The 22,903-nt window shown below is 43.4% G+C and overlaps 1 protein-coding gene and 1 long non-coding RNA gene across 11 annotated transcripts in view; one reads left to right on the top strand and one right to left on the bottom strand.

The window, feature by feature from the left end:
- Rbms3 (RNA binding motif, single stranded interacting protein) overlaps window positions 1-22,903 on the top strand; it is a 1,057,168-nt gene that overhangs the window by 374,474 nt on the left and 659,791 nt on the right. For 5 of the 10 annotated variants that reach the window (NM_178660.4, NM_001172126.1, NM_001172122.1 and 2 more), the window contains exon 1: window positions 2,957-3,713. The exons of 1 other annotated variant lie outside the window; for it this stretch is intronic. In NM_178660.4, the coding sequence (NP_848775.2) occupies window positions 3,639-3,713 (75 nt within the window). In that variant the 5' untranslated portion in view covers window positions 2,957-3,638. 4 more of the 10 variants (XM_017313253.2, XM_017313252.2, XM_017313251.2 and 1 more) reach the window with 3 other exon arrangements.
- Gm17396 (predicted gene, 17396) lies at window positions 742-2,907 on the bottom strand. Its single transcript, NR_166691.1, has 2 exons — window positions 2,602-2,907; window positions 742-2,095 (listed from the first exon to the last, which is right to left on the bottom strand). It is a non-coding gene; the product is annotated as a predicted gene, 17396 (long non-coding RNA).

Here is a 22,903-nt window from a genome sequence, read left to right as displayed (position 1 = left end):
CTTTCTCCCCACCCCCCAGGATTCAGGCTGGCATCTAATGGAATATGTATGACACGTTAACGGTATCCCCGAATTCTTCAGGTGTTTATCTTAACTGATCCTCATGAACTATAGGAAGTGGATAGGGACATTTGAAGAATGAAGAAACTGAGGCATATGGAGTCTGCAGAGGAGGTAGGCAGGAATGGAGTCACCCGTCAAGGCTTTGGACACTGAACACTCCAATAGCACCAAAACCCAAGACTTGGTCCATACTCAGCGTTGATCTCAAAGATCCTTTTAGGGGAGCAGTTTCTTAACAATGCTTTTTAAAGCCAAACCCCAGTGTCTATGCTTCCCCTTGCTTTAAGTCTCCTTGCTACACCTAGAAGCTCCTGGCCTTCGACCTCATGCATGTATTCTTCGGCATACACCCCTCCCTGGGATCTGTGCTGTCAAAGAAGAAGCAGTTTTTGACCTCTGTGTCTCTGTACACCCTGGACCAAGGTCAATGCCTAGGCAATGACAAAGAGTGAAATGGATGGGCTAGCTATATGGCTCAGCGGTTAAGGGTGCTTGTCACCATGACTAACTATCTGAGTTCAATCCCAGCAAAGGAACCTACACGTTAGAGCAGAGAAAAGCAACTCTCAAAGCTTGTGTCCTGACCTCTACACACAGATGTATGTGCAATATATGATAAATAAACATAAATTTCAAATGTTTTTAAAAGAATGAAATGGTCCAAAAGCCCACCATGAGTTGAGGGACAAATTGTTTATTATGTCCAGGATATTTTGTTCTCCAAGCATGTCAGAACACATGCTTTGTGTCTGGCCTTGCTAGTTCTTAAGGCTACAGAGGAGGCTATGGCCTGCTGTTCTGAGTTTAGAAGGTCGTGGGAGAAACCAACTTGGGGAAAACCAACTATACCTTGGGAAGTGAGGGTTTCAGGAAGACTGCTTCAGGGGGGCATGTTCATGCTGGCAGAGGATGCCTGGTGTGAGCTTGGCGATCACCAACATGACCTCTGCTCAGTGGCACTCAGAGCTGGACCATGAAGTGTGAAGAGTAGAATTTACAGTCTGATACCAAGCAGAAAGGAAGGAACAACGAGATTCCCAGATGCTTGACAAGTTCTCTAGAGAGGGAGATGTGGCCAGAAGACTTTGAGATTGGTGCCTGATTTCAGTTGCTGTCCTTCTCCATTTTATGGATGGAATAATTGAGGTCCATGAGTGAAGCTGTCTTGATATGTTTCCATCACAGGTGTCCCATACCCACTTTCCAACCCAAGTTCTGATTTTTGTCATCAAGAGATAGCTGTGTTGGTAGAGTGCTTGCCCATTGTGGGCAGGGTCCTAGGTTCCACAGCCAGTGCCCACAGGAACCTGGTTCATTCATTAATTTATGCCTTCAATACCAGTGCTGGGCGATGGAAGGCAGGAGAATCAGAAGCCAAAATCATTCCGTTTCACAGCAAGTTTTAAGAGCAGCTTGGGGTATCTGAGACCCTGTCTTTTAAAAAAGAGAAACACACACACACACACACACACACACACACACAGAGAGAGAGAGAGAGAGAGAGAGAGAGAGAGAGAGAGAGAGAGAATCGACATAAAACCCAATGTGATGTCTCCGTGTCCTTGTCTTTCTGCTGGTACCCAGACTTCAGAACTGAGCTTCCTGGAGCTAAGGAGCACAGGAGCCTAGGTTGTTACCCCATGAGTGGCAGGCGGGACTTAAAGCAGAGGTGGCATCCTGTGTATTGCAGTTTCAATTCTCCCTCCATGTGAGGAAACTGCCTTTGTACCTGGAGTCTTTTATCTGAAAGGACGGCTGGAGTGTTCGGCAGACTTGGGGGAGTGGAGAGGCACAGAGGCTGGCTGCCCACGCTCCGGGCATGCGTGAGCACTCCCAGCAAAACACAGCTGGCACAGCTAATTTTAGCCTCACCGCCGCCTTGCAGAGAAACCCTTTAAGGAGATCTATCTTCTCTGAAACAATCTGTATTATAATGTAGCAGCTGATCGACGTGTCGGAATATTATTACTGGTGGGGGGAAAAACTCTGACAAGTAATTATGAGTTTTTGTTCAATTTTTTTGTGTGCAATACTTACAGAGCCACGAAAGCATTAAGAAAGAGCAAGTAAGAGAAGGAGAGAGAGAGAGAGAGAGAGAGAGAGAGAGAGAGAGAGAGAGAGAGGTTATTTTATTCTCCAATAAGCGAATAAATGTAAAGATCACTTTGATTTCGTTTTTAAGAGATGGATAAAGCCACAACACAATTATTTGTGATAGTTAAGGCAACCCCCTTGTTGAGATGGGGCTTGGCTTCCCCACAGAGGTACCCAGCTGAGAATCCCCACTTTTTCTCCTCTCTTGAGCATCCCCCAAAACATTGGTTTCATCTTCAGGTCCTCGGTTCATCTGGCTTTTAATGTGTTAACAGATTTTGAAAAAGCCTTGAATACACTTTTCTCCCTACTTAACTAGAAAGGTTGGCATGTGTGTGTAAATACACACACACACACACACACACACACACACACACACTTCTCCTTCCCTCATGCTCCCCTCGCAGGGCAGGGTCTGTTTTGTTCATCAATGCCATGCCTCACCTCTGGGAACTTGGCGATTGAAGAGGAGAAGCAGCTTGGGAGCTTGGGAGCCCTGGTCGGAGCAGGGCAGGGAGGCTGGGCCATGCCCCACCCAGGCACTTCACAGAGAAGCTGGGGTTCGGTTCCACCCGCGGCTCGGCTGCAGACGCTGCTCACTGTGCTATTCCAGATAGCTAGCAGAGGGGTGGCAGCAGCCTCTTTCTTTCTTTTTCTTCTTCTTTTTCATCTTCTTTTTCCCCCCTTGGAGGAAATACTGCAGCCTTCTGGACTGCGTGCCCGGCTCCCTGGAGAGGCTCTCTCAGTTCCACCCACTGGCTGGAAGGAGGGGAAGTGAGTGAGAGGGGCAAGGCCAGCTGGAACACACCATGTCACTCTGGGAACCAGACAGCAGCAACTAAGCCTGCACGGGTTTCTTTTTCTTTTCTTTCTTTTTTCTTTTTTCTTTTTCTTTTTTTCCCGGTTTTTTTTCCTTTCCGTTCTTTTTCTTTTTGTCCGTTGTTTCTTTTCCTTTTTTCTTCTTTTTATTAAAATTTCCTTTTTCCGCGGTGGGAAAGAGACACGGGAGAGAACGAAAGCTGTACTGCAAGGATTCCGAGTTGTGCTAAAGGATCTATTTCTTTTTTTCTCCTCCTTCGCCTTTACAAGCGCCTGCGATTGACACCACTAGAGACAGGCTGGTCACAGAGCAAACTGCTTCATCCGGACTGGACCGGGCAGCTGGGAGGAACCAGGCAGGCAAGAACTGGGGAAGCAGTCTGGGGGTTTCCGCTACAGATCTCAACCCCCATCTGTTTTTGTTTTTGTTTTCTTTTTCTTTTTCTCTTTTCTTTTTGGTTCTTTTGTTTTGCTTTGCTTTGGTTTTTTGGGTTGTTTTAAATTCCTCACGGTGTTGGAACTAGTGAGGCTGGAGTCTGAGAAGCCTCAGCAGTCACGCAGACTGCCAGGGACAGTGGATTAAGAGAAAGAAGCTCGCTTGCCTGGGGCATCATACACCCTGTTATTCAGTTTCCTGCCTCGGAGATAAAGATCCCAGCTACATGGGCAAACGCCTGGATCAGCCACAAATGTACCCCCAGTACACGTACTACTGTCCTCAGTACCTCCAAACCAAGGTATGGCTGGACCCGCGGGCTTCAGAAGGCAGCGTGGTGCCTGGCGCTCCTCCGGAGCGTGGCAATCCGACCCTTCCCTCACCCTAGCCCCCATCCCCTCTGCCGACCTCTTTCAAATTACTAACAGTAGGAACGGAGTTAACAAGCCAGAGAAAGAAGGGAGAGGAAGCCCCGGAGTGTAGCTTTCTCTTTAAAGACAGGGGACTTTCAATGGAGTGTTCTTTTGTTATTTAGCTGCAGAAATGCCGGTGAGATGGTTGAAGTCTTTTGCAGGTGAGCAGGGATTTTTAGAAACGAGGTCCCAACAGACGTTCTCAGGGGGCGAGAATATTGTTTTAGGAGCTTTTCTAGCGAGCTGTTCTTTGTGTGTGAATCTCAAAGATTTGGGTACCCCCCTCCCTTTCCCCCTTCCTTACAGAAAACACTCTGGGGTGGGGGCCACTTAAACTTTTCATGGCCTAGTGAAAGAGGAAAGAGGAGCGCCAGGAGGCACCCACCAAAGTCTTTCAGAGTTTGTTGAGCATTTTTTTTTCTTTTTTCTTTTGGTTTGGACTGTATTTTATGTGAAGGTTGACTGAGATGCTTTGGGGGGCTAAAAGAACTAGAGGCTTAGCATCCATAGCTTTTACTTTTAGACTGGCCCCCACCCCCACCCTTCAGTTACCACTAGGAAGTCTGGGTCTGGGGGTGGGGGGAAGGCATGGGATGTAACTGATAATAATTGGACTTGAATTGGTTAAAGACTTTAGGCTTTGTGCGAGCATGTGCTTAAGTGATCATTAGGGGCCTGGAGGCAAGCCCACGAAACTGAGCAGGGGGCAGTGCCCACCCTGAACTTTTTATCCTGCAGTTAAGACATGAAAGATGTGAGGTGAGAGATCCATGCTCTAATTTGTCAATTCGATTGGGCTTGATTATTTTGGGGGGTGGGGGGTGGAGGGTACCATGCCGGATACTCTCTGATTTCGTAATGAATTAACCAGACCCCTCCATCTTCTTAGTAACTCCACATGTGAGAGCAAGCAGGGCACGGCTGAGCAGTGTACGCTGTCACTGGGTTCTCAGGGTTTGGCATAATCAGGGTTTGGTAATTCACGATAAGGTTACCTCCCATTTACTCTGTCTCATCAGACAATGCCCATTTGGACAACAGCCTCTCAGGATTGCATTAAAGGCTGGTGTTTCTTTTTCCATTTTTCCCCCTTTTCTGATTGCTCTACCCTATGCCCTACCCCTCCAAGGTCGACTCACTTTGCTTTCTGCCTTTGTGCCCACTTAGTTTGGGCAGCTGCTGCTTAAATAGACCAGCCCTCCTGCCTGGTGCCCTGAGTATTAACTCTTTGGGCAACTTGGTAGACAGCACTGGCTGCCTACTACTTTAAAGAAATGGTCAGGCGGGTTTAAAAAAGAAAAGCATACCCACGGTCCGTTTTCTCCGCAAAGAGACAAAAGCAATAAGCTCCAGGGTTGCCTGAAAAATATCAAACATTCCAAACCTTTTACTCATTTGGCTAAATTTTTCCAAATGTTTCCCCAAATCGTGCTTTGTGCTGGTTCTGGTTTTCTGGTGCCATTACAACCACAAGAGAAACTTTTGATTGAAGTTTGAGTGAAATAGTTGGGGTTTTTGTTTTGTTTTTCTCCTAGATTGCCTTTAATGTAGTATTACTAACGGAATAATGAATGCTGGGGAGAGTTAAAGATACAGGGTGCTGGGTGAGTGAGCCACTGTAGGAAAGGGAGGGATGAAGGGAAGGAGGGAGACAGGGAGGAAGAAAAAGACAGAGACAGAGACAGAGACAGAGACAGAGACAGAGACAGAGACAGAAATGGGAGTGAGGAAAGACTGCAGTAGTGATTTGACCTGTTTTGCCTGAAAGAAAACTGAGAGGTTTATCAAGTCTGTTTGGGGGCCTGTGCAGCGTTAGTGCCCCATGGACCCTGACAGCGGCTCTGGATCTTGTTACTTTGGAGCCAGCCAAAGCCATCAGTGTCTGCCACATTTTTAAGAAGTTAGCTCACTTAAGGCATCTTAAGCTGATATTTGGGTAATCAGATCAGGGCGAGGAGGGAATGGATGTGAAATCAGCTACTTGGTTTTTCATGGTAGCTCATCTTGATGGTTGCATCATAGAATATCAGTAGTTGTCATGGATTGTTTTGGTGCCTCTGGTATGACAGACATTAATGACATCCCAGGGAACTAGAGATGTGAAAGGTTGGATTCTGACGAAGTATCAGTGTGTTGTTCTTTCTGAGCATGTGGGGACTTTCTGTCAGACTTTATCACATGCAGGGAAGCCTGTTCCAGAGCATGGAGGGCAGCAGAATACAATTCCCACAGGACGTTTGCCCCTTCCCTACCTACCTATCTCAGAACGGCATTCATAACCAGTTACAAGGGAGGGTGTTAGCTTTACATTTATTTGGTGAGCTTCGATGAAATTCATGGAAGCCCACTGTTCCAGCACTGATGTCTAGTTGCCGCTTAAGTTGCTGTCACAGCCAATGGAAACCATGCCCACGTATAAGGAAAACTTATATTTGATAGAAATAGAATCCTATGGTTGATCAAAGTCACATCCCAGGGACATCAGACCTACAAGGGTTGTTTAAAGTCAAGTGTTTTTCCTTCCTAATATACAAGAGGTGTGGGTGGCTGGGCCAGGGGAGGTGGGATTTTCTTGGACTTTTTAAAGAATGAAAAACAGTGTTTAGCATCATTTTTAGAAAACCTAAAGCAAACATAAACAAACCCCTGGACTCCTACTTTGTACTTAAATAGTGAGATGCTGGACACAAGTTCTAACTGGTTGTGTGAAAACAACATGAATTTAGTACTCTAACAATCTAAAAATGAAGGCACAGGCCTTCCACTTCCTCAGATGTACGCTATAGTTCGGGGATGGTGATATTCGCCCGAGTTCTTTCTTCCTGTAACGTTCTGCTTTCTTTAATTAAACAAAACTAGAAATCAGCTGTTTCTGTTTCATCTCATTTTCCAGATGCTTAAAATGCTTTATAGGAGACAAAACGTACATGTAGCCTAAATAAGAGAGTAACTGTCACAAGGACTTAAGTGCACACAATGTCATGTATTTAAATGACATGGGCGCTTGGCCCTTGACTGTAGCTCTGGTGCTGGGTTATATTCATATATCTAAGTATTCTGGCTCTATGGTCTTTTGGATATATATGTATATGTATATATATATTTTATATATATAATTTTTTCTTGCTTGAAGACAATCTGAAGGAGGGGCATTGCTTTTGGTCACAGTAGAATAATAATAATAAAAAAACAACCTAACAACATGCTATAATATTTAAACAAGTGAGGTGGCTTGATTTTTAAAAAGTTTTTTCACAGTAAGCTGCTGCTTGGATGGGTACGAAGACCAATCTGTAGCTCTAGAGAAAAGCAATCTGAAAACAGTACATTGTCTTCCTGGAAAAATACAAAATGGCATTTGACTCTTGCAACCCCATGTTGGGTAGGGGTGTTTCTTAACAACAAAAACAACAACAATTGCCAAACAATCAATAAATCAGTTGAAAACAGAAAGCCCAGGAAGGCTGTGTGCTTGTTCACTGCTTGCTGAACTGGTATCCTGGATACTGGGGTTGAGAAAGGGACCTTCTCTCCTAGGTAGTATTTGGAAAACTTTAATCACGGTCCTCACACTTCAGAGAGAGCCCCCAGCTGGTGTCTTCTTTCTTGCTTTTCCATAACCTTCCAGGCTCACAGTCCTCTCTACCAGCCCAGCAAGCAGGACTGTGTTCCCCTCTCTGGCCATTTGGTTTTCCCTAGACCTTCTTAAAAAGGGGTTGAGGCTAGTAGACCTTCCCTGGGTTCCTCTGGCTAGAGGCACTCAGATGACATTCAGGGCAGGAACAGGAGTGAGGGTGAGTCTCACCCACTGTGTATTGACTTCAGCATCCGCTCTCATCATTGACAGCCCAGCCTGCTGCCTCCCACACAGAGTCGAGCTTCAGTTATGTCATAGAAATGGGTTGTGCCTTAGAAAGAGCCTATACCTAAAACAGGAGGGAAGAGGGGGTGGGCAAAGGAAAGGGGCTTCTAGCGAGCAAAGGGACGTTCAAACCTGCAGACGTTCAGATTCTTCAAAAGCAAAATCACTCCTCATACAGTTGTGATGTAGGCACAGGAGCACAAGCCTCCAGGAGAGAGGGAGGGAGGTGGGATTTCTTCCTGCTTCCTGCCTGGGCTTTGCACTGATAGCTAGTCTTTGGTAACCTGCCAGTTGTTTGAAAACAGCCCTGAAAACTCCTAAGTTCTGTTTTGCTTTGAAAGCTTGAAACATACAAAACTGGTTTTCTATTGAAAACAAAAAACAAAAACAAACCAAAAAAGAAAACTTTCAACCATAGAATATTTAGCTACAATTCCAAATATTTTCCTTTGCTTAGGGGCGGGGATGAAGGGCAGCCCGGGAATGTGATAAATCTTGTTTGACTTATTTTTAAGTGTGCAGAATTTTAATTTGTTTTAACTAGGAGAGAGAGAGAAAAAAAGAAATAGCCACAAGGACTTACTTCCTGCATTCAGTTCTCGGCTCCTGTAGATCTTTAGGCTCAGTGGAGGTAGGTGCAGCCTGGTGCAGGTCTTTTCTAGATAATGTAGTTTTATCTCCTTAAAATGTCTTCTTCAACTGAGGTCAGGTTGTTCAGGAAATTCTTCTTTTCTCTGGACTCAGAGTTTAAAGGAAGCGCCCGTAGGTCCCCCTGAAGCATCCCTCTTTCCTCTTCTCCTCATTTACAAAAGAAATAACTGAATTACGCAATAGAAGAACTTTCTACAGGAGGGAATAATCTCTGTTTTGGAGCTGGGGACAGGGACACTTTTCAGGAAGGGACACAAAAGGAGGGGGTGCAAGTTCATTCTGGGTCTTTTTGGCTTCAGGAATTCTAGAAGGCTTCATTTTGTTCTACTGTGATTTTTCACCAATCTCCTTTGATATTATTATCAGTACTTTGGTGGAGAGAGGTTCGTCCACGAGGGTGCTCCTGTTGGACTTGAAGAACATAAGTCTTTTCTTTGAAAAGAAACTTTGTGTGTGCGTGTGTGCGTGTGCGTGTGTGCATGTGCGTGTGCGTGTGTGTGTGTGCGCGCATGTGTGTGCGTGTGTGTGTGCGGCGCGTGTGTGCGTGCACGTGTGTGTGTGTGTGTGTGTGTGTGCGTGTGTGTGTGCATGTTGAACTTTTTATTCAGTGTAAATGGTGGCTGTTTGTCCGCATTTGGCTTCCAGTACTAGATTGAGACTGTTTTGTAACAGCCTCATGCAGCACACACAGCTGTATGTGATTAGCTGGTGTAATAGCCAAAGCATGCGAGAGAGGACGTTTTTATGCTATAGTTGTTGCAAAGCCAGGGTGCAGATGGGTCCGTGCGAGAGCAACAGGGAGTGAGGCTGTGAGCTGCACCGTGTCTTCAGGATGTGTGTTGCTATTTTTTGCAGTAGTGGGAAAACATTGAACTGTTTTGGCTGTGCTTGAAAAAAATATGTTTTCTTGAAATGGAAACAGATGAATACTAACAATTGTTTTTTTTTTTTTTTAAATATATGCCTGTGTGTGCCCTAGTGTGGCACATTTAATTAGAAGACATACACCTACTTAATGAGAATGACAGACATGCAAAAGCAAGTCTCAGTGACTCTCCGAACACAAATTCAGAAGCAAATTTCACATTCCTTCTTGATATTATGATTAATATTTTCATAACTTTCTTCTGAATTTTTTGAATACTTTAATCTTTGGAATTCTTGTCAGAAAACCTTCATGGCATTTACCTCTAAAAATTTGTATATTGATAAGGTTTCATTCTTCAGAGATAATAAAATGGGAAAGAATGTATTTGTTTTGAAAGATAATGGGAAATATAATGTATGGTTTTGCAGGACTACGGCATTTCTATTGATGATGTTAAAAGTTAGAAAACGACACACAAGGCCATGTGCTTTGCCTCTGTTCCTGCGCTGATGGTGTTCTAGAGAAGAGCCTGGGGTCTGTGGGTATTTGCTGTATTATTTATGTGATTATGGTATTTTGGGGTAGTGTTGGCTCCCTAGAGGTTGTAGGTCTGTAGGATTAATAATGCTAACACAGCAGGCTGGAACGATGCCTCAGTGTACAAGACTGCCAATCCATGTTCGAATCCCCAGAGTCCATGAAAAGGCTGGCTGCAGGAGCAAATGTCTGTAATCCCAGTGTTCCTAAGCCAGAGAAGAGACGTGAAGACAGCTGACCCTTCAGGAGCTTCCAGGCCAGCTAAGCCTAACCAATGCTGCAGCAGAGAAACCCAGTCTTAAAAGAGGTAGAAGGGGAGGAGGGGTCCCCAAGGTTGTTGTCCTCTGAGCTCCATGGTCCCACCTACGGTCTCACTCTCACACACAAATCATAGTAAAAAACCTACATACAATATGTAATAATTAATACATAATAAACTATAATATATATATGGAAAATGTATGGTTAGTGACTATTTTCAGGGCCCCTCGAAGTGTCTATGGAATTGGCTATTTGGTTTCAGATTTTAGACTTTGGCCATTCAAAAAAGAAAGAAAAGAAAAGAAGAGAAACAAACAAACACACACACACACAGCAGGATGCATGGTCAGAGATGAGCTGACTTGGTTTCTTCTAAGTTTCCTTTCAGGCAGGCTGATATCCATAGCCAATTTGCACACCAAGATTTTTTTGTTTTCTTATTTTCCATTCACGTCTATGACTCATTAAATACATACTCTTTAGAGTCGGATATATCAATACAGTTCTGCAGTGTGATATTTCAACTTCTCATACATACCAGTTATGATGAGGATGGGTGTACATGAAATGGTTCTTTTATCCACTGGCCATTTTCAGTTGTACCTGCTGGGGCATTGGTCCATTGGCCAGTTTCATTCACCCTGACCCTTGCCCACTTTAACACTGGGAAATCCTCTTTGTAGACAGCCGAGAATTGTTTGGTGCCCTGCTGGCCTTGGGAGGTGACCTGCATTTGGTGCTTTTCAGGAATTTTTGTTTGGTTCTTTGATGCTCTCCTCAGATCAGTCAAATGCTGCGTTACAGGGTATAGGAGCTTGACAAATATAGCTGTGCCCTTCACATCTGAATCCCAAACACTGAGAGGAACCCATCCATCACTCGGGAGTGGGTGGAGAGGGGTGGGACAAAATGACAGGCATCATTTAATCATCCCCATGACGGCTGTTTCTGTGGTGGTTAAAGTTCTCTCTTCTGAGTGGATTGAGTTCATGCTTATCCAGGACCTGGCAGTGAGCAAGATGTCTTCCACTCCGAAGCTTCCAGCCCATGAGGTGGAGGAGGAGCAGACACTGTGTATGGACAAGCTTGGAAAAAGAGCTGAACGGCCTCACATACTAAACATACTAAATACCCTTCATTCATGAATGGATGTGGGCGCTAAAGTGAGTGGAGGAACAACCATCAAGAGATGAGATTATATTTAGAATGGAGTTTGTAAAATGTGCAAATTCCCAAGTCTAATAGGAGCCCTGGAAACATGATCAAAATACTACAGTTACTTAGAACATAATTTGGGTGGGGGGGGAAACGACAGTAATTCCTCAAAGATATATAAACCCAGTGAGTTACATTTGAGAATCCTCTCTGGAAATTGCTTTTCTTGTCCTTGTTGGAGACCATTCCTCTTTCCCCCTCAATCTCCACTAAGCTGAATTAATAAAATGAAATACCATAGAATGACCCATTTTGAATAATTTGCCTTTTAATCTTTGGCAGCCATGTGTTGGTTTTGTATGATTTAGCACACGAGTTGTCATTTTTTTTTATGATTACATGTTTATGTTCAGAGCAGGAGGGAGGGGACACAGCCATTAGGGGAAAGCCTTTGCTTCTCTCCATGACCTGGCCTATCTACCTGCTGCTAGTCTTGACTTTCCTTTCATAGTTCAGAATTAACACACTGGCACTTTGGCTGGCAGGCAGGATGGCTCAGACTGTAGAGGGGCTGTGCAAAGTTTTAAATCTGGCTACCTGAGTTGAGTGTCCAGATCCCACAGCGGAAAGGAAGGAAACGAACCCCCAGAGTTGTCCTTTGATCTACCTCCACTCAGATGCAATGGTCTACACACACCTGCACTTGTGTACACAATGCAAACAGACAGACGGTAATTATTAACAATACAAAGTGATTTTTCTTGCTTCCCTCACAATGCTGGCTGTGAATGGTCCTTTGCTCATCTTACTTTGGCTGTCTATTTCTATACTGGAGATTGATCATTTGTGGAGTTCAGCGAGGAGCGTCGAGATCCCATCTTCCCATTTTTTTTTAAAGACGTGTCTATTTTGCTTATGTGAAGATGTGGGATCCTGAGTGAGTCTGTGTGCAAGACATGCATTCCTGAAGCAGAGGGTGAGAGAGTCCCAGAACTGGACTTGCAGATGGTTGTGATCTGGCACATGATGATGGGTCCTCTTCAGGAGCAGCTCTTACCTCTGAGCTCCTTCCAGTACCCAGCTTGCTATTTTAACATGACTATTTGCTTTCTACTCAACTCAATCAGTTTTACTGACTAAGGACAATTTAGCATGGAAGAAAATGGAAAACATTGTGGTAGCTACATGAGTATTTTAAACCAGATGAACCATTTTAAATGATTTTTATGTCATATTTGATGGATTTGCTGATGTGTGTAAACTCTTATGTTGCCAGACTTTATTTAGCACCTGAGTAGACAATAGCATTCTGAATGTGACTTAAGCCAGTGTATTTAAATTTGATCAAATTCCCTTTTCAATCATCAGATAACTTTGAGTGGATGAATCTGGAGGAATGAGTATGAAGTTTGGGCTGTTTTGAGGCATATCATTTTCTGAAAATTCAGTTCATTTACTGTATTGATTTAAAATATCAAAAGATCGTTTTCTGGAAAACCTGCCCTTACAAGCTCTCATATGATGTAATTATTAATTTTGATATCTAACTTCTTTAGAATAAGAAAACATCTTTTCTTTGATTTGCAGCTTGTTCTTTTGAGAGTTAAGCCAATCCACTGTTGATTTTGTTCTAGAATTTTGTCCCCTGTTTTCTTGTCTGATGCAAGGCACACCGGTTCCTGCTTCTTTCTTAGCTTTAGAATAATGCATTTTTAATATAAACTATGGAATTCTGAAAAAAAATTCTAGTAGTATACTTCAACATTGAAAGAGATTTTGAAACACGTTGCTTCAAGCAATCCTACCTGGTCTATGCATTCTTGTACATTTGAGCTCCCCTTTTGATTACTATATTCTTGCGAAGTTTAGAAAAACAAGTTATGGGCAAACTGTTTTGAGGCATCAAGGTTATCACACTAAATGGGATGATAAATAGAACTCAACAGGGTTTATGCTTGATAAATAGAAGTCAACAAGTTTTACGCTTGATTTACAGTCCCATTTTAGGAGTTTAGGGGTTTTTTGTGTCACACTCTATTTTGTGGGTGGCCTCCGTAGGCTTAAGTTTTTCTCGTTTAAACCTATTTTATTTAGAGTTCTTGAACACTTCATTCTCCCTTCTAGCTCACTGACCAGTGGTAGGGGAAAAGAAGGTTTATAGGAAGAGGGTGTTGTGGACCTGTTAAGAAGTAGTTCTTTGGGTCGATTCCACTCTTTATTGTCAGGGTACCAGCAGTTCAGTCCAATATCAAACACCAAAAGCAAATCAGTAGCAGTGTGGCTCAAGCCAGCAGAAACCACAAGGCTCTGCCAAATCAATATGAGTCAATGAAAGTGGCAAGAATCAGCCGGAACACCACAAGAAGTTTCTCTCTACAAAGTGAAGACCAATGAATAAGTAAGACCAGCAAAGCATTGCAGGGTCAGAAACCCCAGAGAACAGCAGGGAAGTATTGTGTGGCATTGCCATGCAAAAGAGACTTCTCCATGTTGATGTGGTTCCATTTATTCTCCTCCCTAACATCATGTGCCCTCTCAAGCATCTGCTCCAGAAAAACATCACATGCGCCCTCATGGATCTGTTTCACCAGAGAATCCTTTCACAAGACAGCTTCCAGAGAAACATCACATGACACAACAGAATTTCCAAAGAAACCAAACACTTCCACACCAGGCCTTAGCTTCCATTTGCTGTGGTCTTTGACCTTTCAAGGGGTCTCTTTTGAAAAATGTCACTAACAGTCTTTGGTTGACCAAAGTGGACACATTGGATTGACCTCTGTCAGTGAGAAACAGCTGCAAGGTCCAGGTCTTAGGGCCAAGTTCACCAAACTCATTTTTGTTTGTTGGAGTTGTCTGTCAGAGACAGATCTGATTGGAGCTGAGTTTCCTCAGGCTGCCAGCTTGCAGTACCAATAGGAGGCCAACCAATGCCATGATACGTTTGTTATTGGGTGATTTTTCTATGTCCTTCCCAAAGTAGCATAGTGTGTCAACATTGCCAGTTGCTTCTGCTCCAATAGTTTCCATGGTTTCTGCAGCTTGGGGAAGTTCTCTTGACTTGCAGAATCAATGTGCCTCCTAAAGAACATGTGTCTTCATGTGTGTACATTTCAACCACATCCATCATTGCTTTCACAGAGTAGTCAAGGCTGCCCAGAGAGTCTGTCTCTGTGCTGCTTCTACAACACCAAGAAGACTGCTTCCTCCCATTCTTCAGAGAGCTTCCATCCATTCTTGTTTTAAGCAAGAGGGAGTTGGTCTTGTTCTGCACCAATTCACAATCTTCCATTCTCAGCCTCCTGTGGTAGAGTGATGAGATTTTCGGTGCATATCACCTTGTCCATTCATTTTCAGCATTTTATCTCAGTACCTACTAACCCATCTTGTAGGCTCAGAGCTGCTCTTTTAAACAGGATCTTTAGCTACACATCAAACTTCATTTGAAGGTTCAATGAACCATCTTTTAAAATCTCTTCCATATACAGAATGCAAGCATACACTCCTAAAACAGTCACAGGCATATTTTGGTGTCTCTGACTTTCTCTGTAGCTATATGATGACAGAAATGGAGAGGGGCAAGGCATTCCTAGGGAGTCACAGATCTGTTTCCTTTGGACCATGGGTTGGATGTATTCCCTCTGACCACGGGTGGCTCATAGGGACAGCTCTTACCAAACTGACAGGGATTGATATTTTTTCAGTTTTTGTCACAAAAAAAAATGTATCTTCTTGTGCTTTGAGACACACTGTCAGCATGTCACAAAAGCAATGTATCTGCTTTCTTCCCTCTGTTACTCTCAATAACATCTTTTCAGAATCCTACTGATTGATTTGTTCTAATTAACCCCTAATAATTTCATAACACTTATTTGTCTCGTGGAGAGCAGTGATCTTCGGTGCACTTTGTCACATGGCTGCCAAACATGACAGGACAGAACAGTTTGACAGATTCTCCTTAAGGGGTGGCTCATGGGAAACCAAGCAGAAGGGACCCGGGAAATTAAGAGGGGAAGAGCACCAGGTCTTTGTCTCCTCTAACTTTGCTTGGAGTAGCTGACCGGATTCCTTTCCAAATGCAATCAAGAAGAGCTGCTTGGCAAGGGGAAGGCCATTTATGAGTAGGAGGCCATCTTGGGGCAAAACCTGAACTATATGGAAGTCAAAGGGCTAAGGTTTTTGGTGTCTTGAGGCAAAAGCAGTCAAGTTGGGGTGGACAATTGATGATCTGTTTTGATTTGCAATAGTCTGTCATTCTTGACACATACATACACACACACACACACAGAGACAGAAAGACAGAGACAGACAGAGACAGAGAGACAGAGAGACAGAGAGAGACAGACACATAGACCGAGAGAAAGTCATAGGACAATGTCACATATTCATGCTCAGGGGGCAGCCATCTTGTTTTTGTTGTGACAGGGACTTTCACCAGACCTGGAATTTGCCAGGTAGGCTGGGCTGGCTGGTCAGGGATCCCCAGAGATCCACCTGACTCTGTATCTGAAGCACAGTGATGAGCTCCCAGCTCCTTGTCTGGCTTCTGGTGACCGAATCAGATCCTCATGTCTGTGAGACAAGCGCCTTGTGCTTGAGCCAACTCCCCAGACTTCTGCTAATCATGCTTGTTGTTTCTATAGTCTCCTTCCCAGTTCACAAGGAGGTCCTGTTTAAAGGTCTTCCTGGAACTTTTGTTTAGAAAAAAGAATGATTTCCAGAAGGAATCATTAGAATCATTTTTTTTCAACCTCTCTGGGCAGTTAGTTGTGTGTGTAAATTAGTCGTGCCAATCTGTATGTGTCCTGTAGTATAATTTTGAACAATGTTGTTTTGTATAGAACAGAGGACAAAACTGTGGTGTAACATGTGCAAACTGTGAGCTCTGCAGAAGTGATATTTAAACACTAATAATGAGTCCCGAGACTCAATAGCCAGGCCAACGGAGGATCTGTAAATAATGGTGTCCGATGGACTTTGTTAGCCTAAGGATACCTTAGGTGGGTGGAGCCTGGAGAGAGGGTGTCCAGATCTCAGTAGGTCCCAGAAAGGCTGGCTGGTAGTTGTACTGTTTCTGTTTTTTCCTTTCTGCTATGGTCTCTGGACCTACCTCTCCATCTGTGTCCCTCTCAGGATGGTCAGCACACATCATGACCTCCCCTTTGTGTTCTGTCCTGTGTCTGCCCTGACTTTCTTGATTGCTTTCCCTGGTTTATTTATTTACTTGTTTGTTTATTTATTTATGATTCTCCAGTTTAGCTTCTATTCCTTCCATCTATTCCTCCCTCCCTCTATTTCTCCTGTAATTAAGGTTTTAAGATGGATTCATCTTCTTTGACTCTTTGCCTCTTGCTCTGAAAACCTTCCATCTTTTACCTTTGAGCTTTAGGTCCTTCCTGTAGTGTCTTTAGTTGGCTGTTTGCATTTATTTGTGTGCCTTTCCCATTTATTTTTCCTAGATGGAATGGAATTGGTGTTGACTTTCTCCTGTTAGTGCTCAGTGGTAAATTTTCTCTGTGTTTTTGAACATGACTGAGCTACTTATGTCTTGATACATTTATGGTAGAGGGGTACACAGATTTATATCCTGGTTAGTCTCATGAATACTCTTTCAGCTTGGATCACAAGTTTTGGTATTTGAACACCTCTGTAGGATCTAATGTAATCCCTATGTAGACTAATATTCTAGTGGTGGGTTTTCAGAATGAATTAAACCATCTTCTTCCATGCGTCTCTATGTCCCACAGACCTATCCCAATGGTATTGTAGTTTTTCAGAGTTTTGAAGAATTCACAATTCTGTAAAATATAAGTGACTTCCATATATGATTAAGTAACTAAGAGGATATGAATGTGTACTTAAATTGATGAGTCTGCTGAGACACTCAGTGGGCAAGACACATACCATCAAGCATTACCTAAGTTCAGTCCCTGGAACCTACATGGCAGACCCAGATAGTGGAGTCCTGAGAATCTCCTCTCATTCCTTCAGGCATGCCATGGCAGACACAGAGATACAGATGCACACACACTCACACAGTATGTGCAAAGATGCGATTAAATAATGAGAGACAGTGTCAAATGGCATCCTAGAGAATTAGAGAGCTTTTCTGCACTTAGGAATACATGAGAACATCGGCCTAGAATACCATAGGATTGTATGAAAACAGTAACCTCAATTGAAATTTTCATCTTGAGTTGGACTTCTTTTGTATTTCTACCCCAGGAAGAACCCCTTAGGTTTTGTTTATAGTGTTTTTTAATGTATCAGATTTTAATTACATTGCTATTGTTAATATTTATAGAAAACATAGTTTCTATCTTCATAATTCGTGAACATTTAGGAAGGATTTCTATTACAAAATCATGCATTGAGCCATCCAAGTCCCACCATGGAGAACCTAAGAATCTCTCAACACAGCACTAGATCACTAGAGAACTCTGCACCTGCCAATATTGATAGGTAGATACACTCTTCTCACCCCCTTATCCTTCCCTCTCCTCCTCTCTCCTGGCCCCTTCCTCTCCATCTTCCCACACCCCTCTCTTTCTCCCTCTTCTCTCCTCCTTTCTTTCTCCCTCCCTTTTTCTGGCACCTCATTCCTTATCCCAGTCTGGCCTGAAGCTCTGGGTAACCCAGGCTGACCTCGAGTTCATGAAATCCTTCTTCCTCTGCTTCCTGCATGTTGAGATATCAGGGCTGAGACATCACGCCTGGCTCTTCAACAGTATCCTTTGAGTTCGTGCATATTTATTTCCGGATCTATAGTAGGTGCGTTCGCATCGAAGGTATTGTTCCTTCATGTTTCCCCAGTGACAGACATTTGGCCCATGCTCAGCATGTCATTCGTGTTTATGTTTCTTACGGTCAGCATCATGGCTTTTATGTTTGCACCACAAGTTACAGACACGAAGCTCATTGGTCAAGATGATTTTCTGCCACTATTTGGTCACTGTGGATTATGCTGCATTGTAAATAGCCAATTACTGAATATTAAGTTGGCGAGCTTCTGATCACTTTAGCTTCCTTTAAAGCGTTGATGAGCTTCTTATGTGGCTGCTTGGTTCCTAAAAACTCATGATTCTGTGGGTGGTGTGACTCAGCCGCCTCTCTGTGCTTAAACTCATATGAAGTATATCCTGCTCCTTTAAAATATGTAATTGTGTGTGTGTGTGTGTGTGTGCAAGCATGTGCACACATATGTGTGTGCATGTGTATGAAGGCCACAAATTGACCCCCAATGTCTTCGTCAATCTCTCTTCCCTTTATTCTTTTGAGACAAGGACTCACTGAACCTGGAGCTCACTGACTGACTAGACTGGCTGACCCGTGAGCTCTGGAATCTGCTTCTTTCTATCAGCACCAGTTAGGATTACAGATGTGAGCCGCCATGACCAGCTTCCTAGGCGAATGCTGAGGATACGAGCTTGGGTCCTCATGCCATGCCCGTTCACTCACAAACTGAACCACCTCCCAACCCTGTTCTCCATGAGGGGAGAAAATGGCTATCGTAAGTGAGTTTGGATTGAAAGGGAGCCCTCAACCTTGGCCAAAGAAGAATGGGGCATTTCTTCTTGACACCCCTTAGAATCTAGCAGGAGTTCTGCATTCCCATTGCCATCATGAAGTCATCTTTCAGCCCTTTACCAGGATTCCTCTCATGCTCAGAATAGATGTCCCCTGTCTGCCACCTTATATGCTAAGTTGAAGGGGGCATCAGGCAAGGGCACTTTTAAGCAGCACACCTCTCACGGACAAACATCCATACACATAAAATAAAAAATTAATATTTTTGAAAACTCACTTTTACAGAGATAGAGAGATGGTCCTGTGGGTTAAGTGCTTGCTGCTAACGCATGAGGACCTGAGTTCAAATCCCCAGGTTCCATGTTAAAAGCCAGACAGAGTGGCATGAGCCTGTGATAGCCAAGCTGTAGAGGTAAAGGCAAGAATTCCTGGGGCTTGCTGACCAGCCAGCTTAGCCTGATCGGCCAGGCCCAGGATCAAGTGAAGGCTTTTTCCAAAAATATGAAGTGGACAGCTCCTGAGGAAAAACACCTGAGGCTGGCCTCCAGCCTCCACCCACACATGCAAGTACTAGAACACACACACACACACTTCTCTCTCTCTCTCTCTCTGTGTCTCTATGTCTCTGTCTCTCTCTCTCTCTGTGTCTCTGTCTCTCTGTCTGTCTCTGTCTGTCTCTGTCTCTGTCTCTGTCTCTGTCTCTCTCTCTCTCTCTCTCTCTCTCTCTCTCTCGTACACACACATACCAAGAGGCAGGGAGGAGAGACAGAGACAGAGAGAAGAAGGAGAGAGAGAAGCAAAAGCAAATAAAAATGTTGGTATTGCGCAGTATACTGTATCAACTGAGTTTCAGAACAAACGTATTAGCAGGGTCTAGATGATTTTAATAACTGAGAATGAAAATAGTTTATTTGGGTAAAAAGTTACTGTGTATGCTCATTTTGGAGGCCCAGTGTCTGGGTTTGCAACTTACTTTAGTGTTGTGACCCCCAGATTTCATTTCCTTATTTATATTTCACATTCCTCTTGTCCAAAGAATGCTTTGCATATCTGATAAGAATGTCTTTGGGGTCAGTGTGAGACTAATAGTCCTTTGTTTCCGAGTTCCACAAAGAATGCAAATACACTGACGTCCAAGGAAGGTGAAACATGGGGTACAAGCAGTTTTCTCCAGGAGATGGTTATTGTTGACCATCATTGTTGCACGGAGGAAGGCAGCAGAAAGGCTGGGATTGACTCGATGCCTGGCCACAGTGCAGCAGACGGCTTTCTGCTGGCTCAGATCAATGTCTTCCTTGAAATGCATCTCCACTCTTCTGCTTGTCTCTACGTACCCTGCTCTCCAGTCAGCAACACTGAGCTCTTGCTTGGATTTGCTGTCTCTAATCCTCCTATTTCTTACGTGAAATGTTGGTATTGCTGTTTTGTTTTGGAATGCAGCTGAAAGATCTCTCTCTGTCTCTCTGTCTCTCTGTGTCTCTCTATGTCTCTGTCTGTCTCTGTCTGTCTCTCTGTCTCTGTCTCTCTGTCTCTGTCTGTCTCTCTGTCTGTCTCTCTGTCTCTGTCTCTCTGTCTCTGTCTCTCTGTCTCTGTCTCTCTGTCTCTCTGTCTCTCTGTCTCTGTCTCTCTGTCTCTCTCTGTCTCTCTGTCTCTGTCTCTCTCTCTGTCTCTCTCTCTGTCTCTCTGTCTCTCTCTCTCTCTCTCTCTCTCTCGGCCCTTTATAGAAAATTCACCCTGCAGTCTAAAATGAATATATTGGGAAATTGTCTGCTTTCTACATTGCTATATTTCACAATACTTGTACTTTTCTCATTGAAGTTTCCGGGATGCCTTTGTCCCCTGGAGGAACTAAATTAGAGGGCGGAAGAGGTGTCATTTTCTTGCAGCTGACTAGAGTGTCAGCTCTTGCTTTCCCAGAGTGAAACCTCATGTTTAGAAATGTCGTGTGTGAGGCCAGTGCTGACTTGGGGTGCAGTGCTGGGTTTTAATGAGAATGGTTTTCTAGATCGTGTCTTTCAGCTCCATCGTCAGCTGTCCAGTGTCCCTTCAACTTCCTGGCATTTATTTCTATTGCTAAATGTTAATTCTACCCTCTTGGTAATCCTTCTTTAATTATTGTGGTTACACTTACCAAGCTTTTCAAGTCCATGATTCAAGGGCCATTTCAGAGTTCTTCAAGCTGTGTGATTTCCCAAGTATCCAGTAGCTGCTTAATAACCATTGACTAAATGGCCCTTGAATATGTAAGTTTTGTTCTGAGTCTGATGTCACTTACTGTTAGAGGTTTTTGAACACCTAACCACTAGCTCGCTTCCCTTCTGTCTGTCCTATAAAGTGCCCATGGGTGACCACCTTTGCTCTGTTTGTCCTGCCTCAAAATCCCATGTGCAACATTGGCTGGACACTGTCATATGACCGATATCTATGGAATGAAGAACAGCCTCACTTGGCATAGGCATAGAGGCTCTTACTGTTGGCAGACTAGAAGGAACATAAGACAGGCTTGAGTCTAGGGTAGAGGGGGAGACAGAGTGTATGTAGTAACACACTGAGCTTTGACCTGAATATCACATGGATAGCCAACAAATGGGAACCGCTGAAAGACCTGAAGACATAAGAAATAATGGAGGTGGCTCTATTAGTAAAGCGCTTGCAAAGACCTGATCTATACCCATAACCGTTGTAAAAGGAAACGGGCGTGTTGGCATGTGCCTGGAATCCCAGGGGTTGGAAACAGAGACAGGAGGATCTGTGAAACTCGCTAGAAAGCTAGTTTGGTCTGCTTGGCAAGGCCTGAGCTAGTGAGATATCCTGACAGCAAGAAACCAGGTACTTGAGGGGTAACAACTGAGGCAGTTCTCTGGGCTCCACACATGTGCACACACACATATACACACATGCATATATTACACACACATGCATACACACATCCACACACTCATGCACACACACAGCCACACACTCATGCATGCACTTGTGCACACACTCATTTATGCAGTTGCACACACACTCACACATACACAGATACACACACACTCACACATACACACAAAGTAATAAAAGTTAGAATAAAAGAATGAACGATGGTTTAACCTTTGCACATGGCACAGCTGAATAGTTTAATTGAAAACCATAGCTATAAATGAAAAGAATGGACATCTTAAATCCTTTCATTTTATTATAAAATTCTTACATTTTTACCAAAAAAAAGTTTATAAAATTTTATGTAACAGATAACCTGCTATATGAAAGGAAAAAGTGATGTTGTAAAAATGTTTGCATTATAAATGTCAGACGTTTATATATGTCACTCTAGAGACAGAATAAGCTTCTACAGCTCAGTGAGGGAGACAGACTAAGGTCAAATAATCAAAAGGGCAAAAATCCTTAAGTGAAGAAGTAGAAATAGTTAATAAGTAGTTAAGTAAGTAAGCCGCCACCATTTAAAACTCCAGTAAGATGTGTTTTTACTTAGTAAATTGTTAAAGAGTTAGACATTTTCTAATACCTGGGGTAATTGAAGGTATAGAGAGATAACTTCCCAACACCTACCCCCCCCCACACACACACACACTATCCACTCTCAGAGAGACATTGCTGACTATGTAGATTAGGGTTCTGAGTTTGAATGGATGTATTAGAAATTTTACAAACATTGCCTGATATATGGCAAGTCAATTCTAGATTAACTTTTTTTTCAAAAGGGTTAAAATATGACTACCTTCTTACTGCAGTATTGGTTAAACAGGAAAGATCATTAGTGCCACACATTAATGAGAAACTAAAATGAATTATGTTATGTTTTTCTATGTGGCCATGAAATGGATGCACGCAGATATAGCGACTGACTGAATGCCATGTTGCTAAGCTAAGAAAAGGTATAAAGTTGTTTCAGAGCTCCAGCCCTCTCTGTGTTAGCCCTGTCTGTTCCATGATAATCTCTGTATGTGTTTGCTTCTTTCTGGGAGACAAAATAAAACCAAACCAAAACAAAACGAAAAACAAGCAAATAAACAGAGAGGTGAGTTTTGTCTGGCTCTTGGACTGGCAAGAATTCCTTCAAGTTTTTGAGTACAGTGTGACGGACATGGCAGAAACTAGGGGTGATGGCTTGAGCAGAAGCTAGTCTCTTGACAGAGTTAGTAGGAGTGAGCTACAGCAGGGTGATCGAAACAGTCTTTGTACCTGAGTGTTTCGAGGTGCAGTGGAGCAGAAAG

Source organism: Mus musculus, chromosome 9 (genome assembly GCF_000001635.26).
Source record: "Mus musculus strain C57BL/6J chromosome 9, GRCm38.p6 C57BL/6J".
Classification (NCBI taxonomy): domain Eukaryota; kingdom Metazoa; phylum Chordata; class Mammalia; order Rodentia; family Muridae; genus Mus; species Mus musculus.
This window is presented reverse-complemented; position numbering and strand designations above follow the sequence as displayed.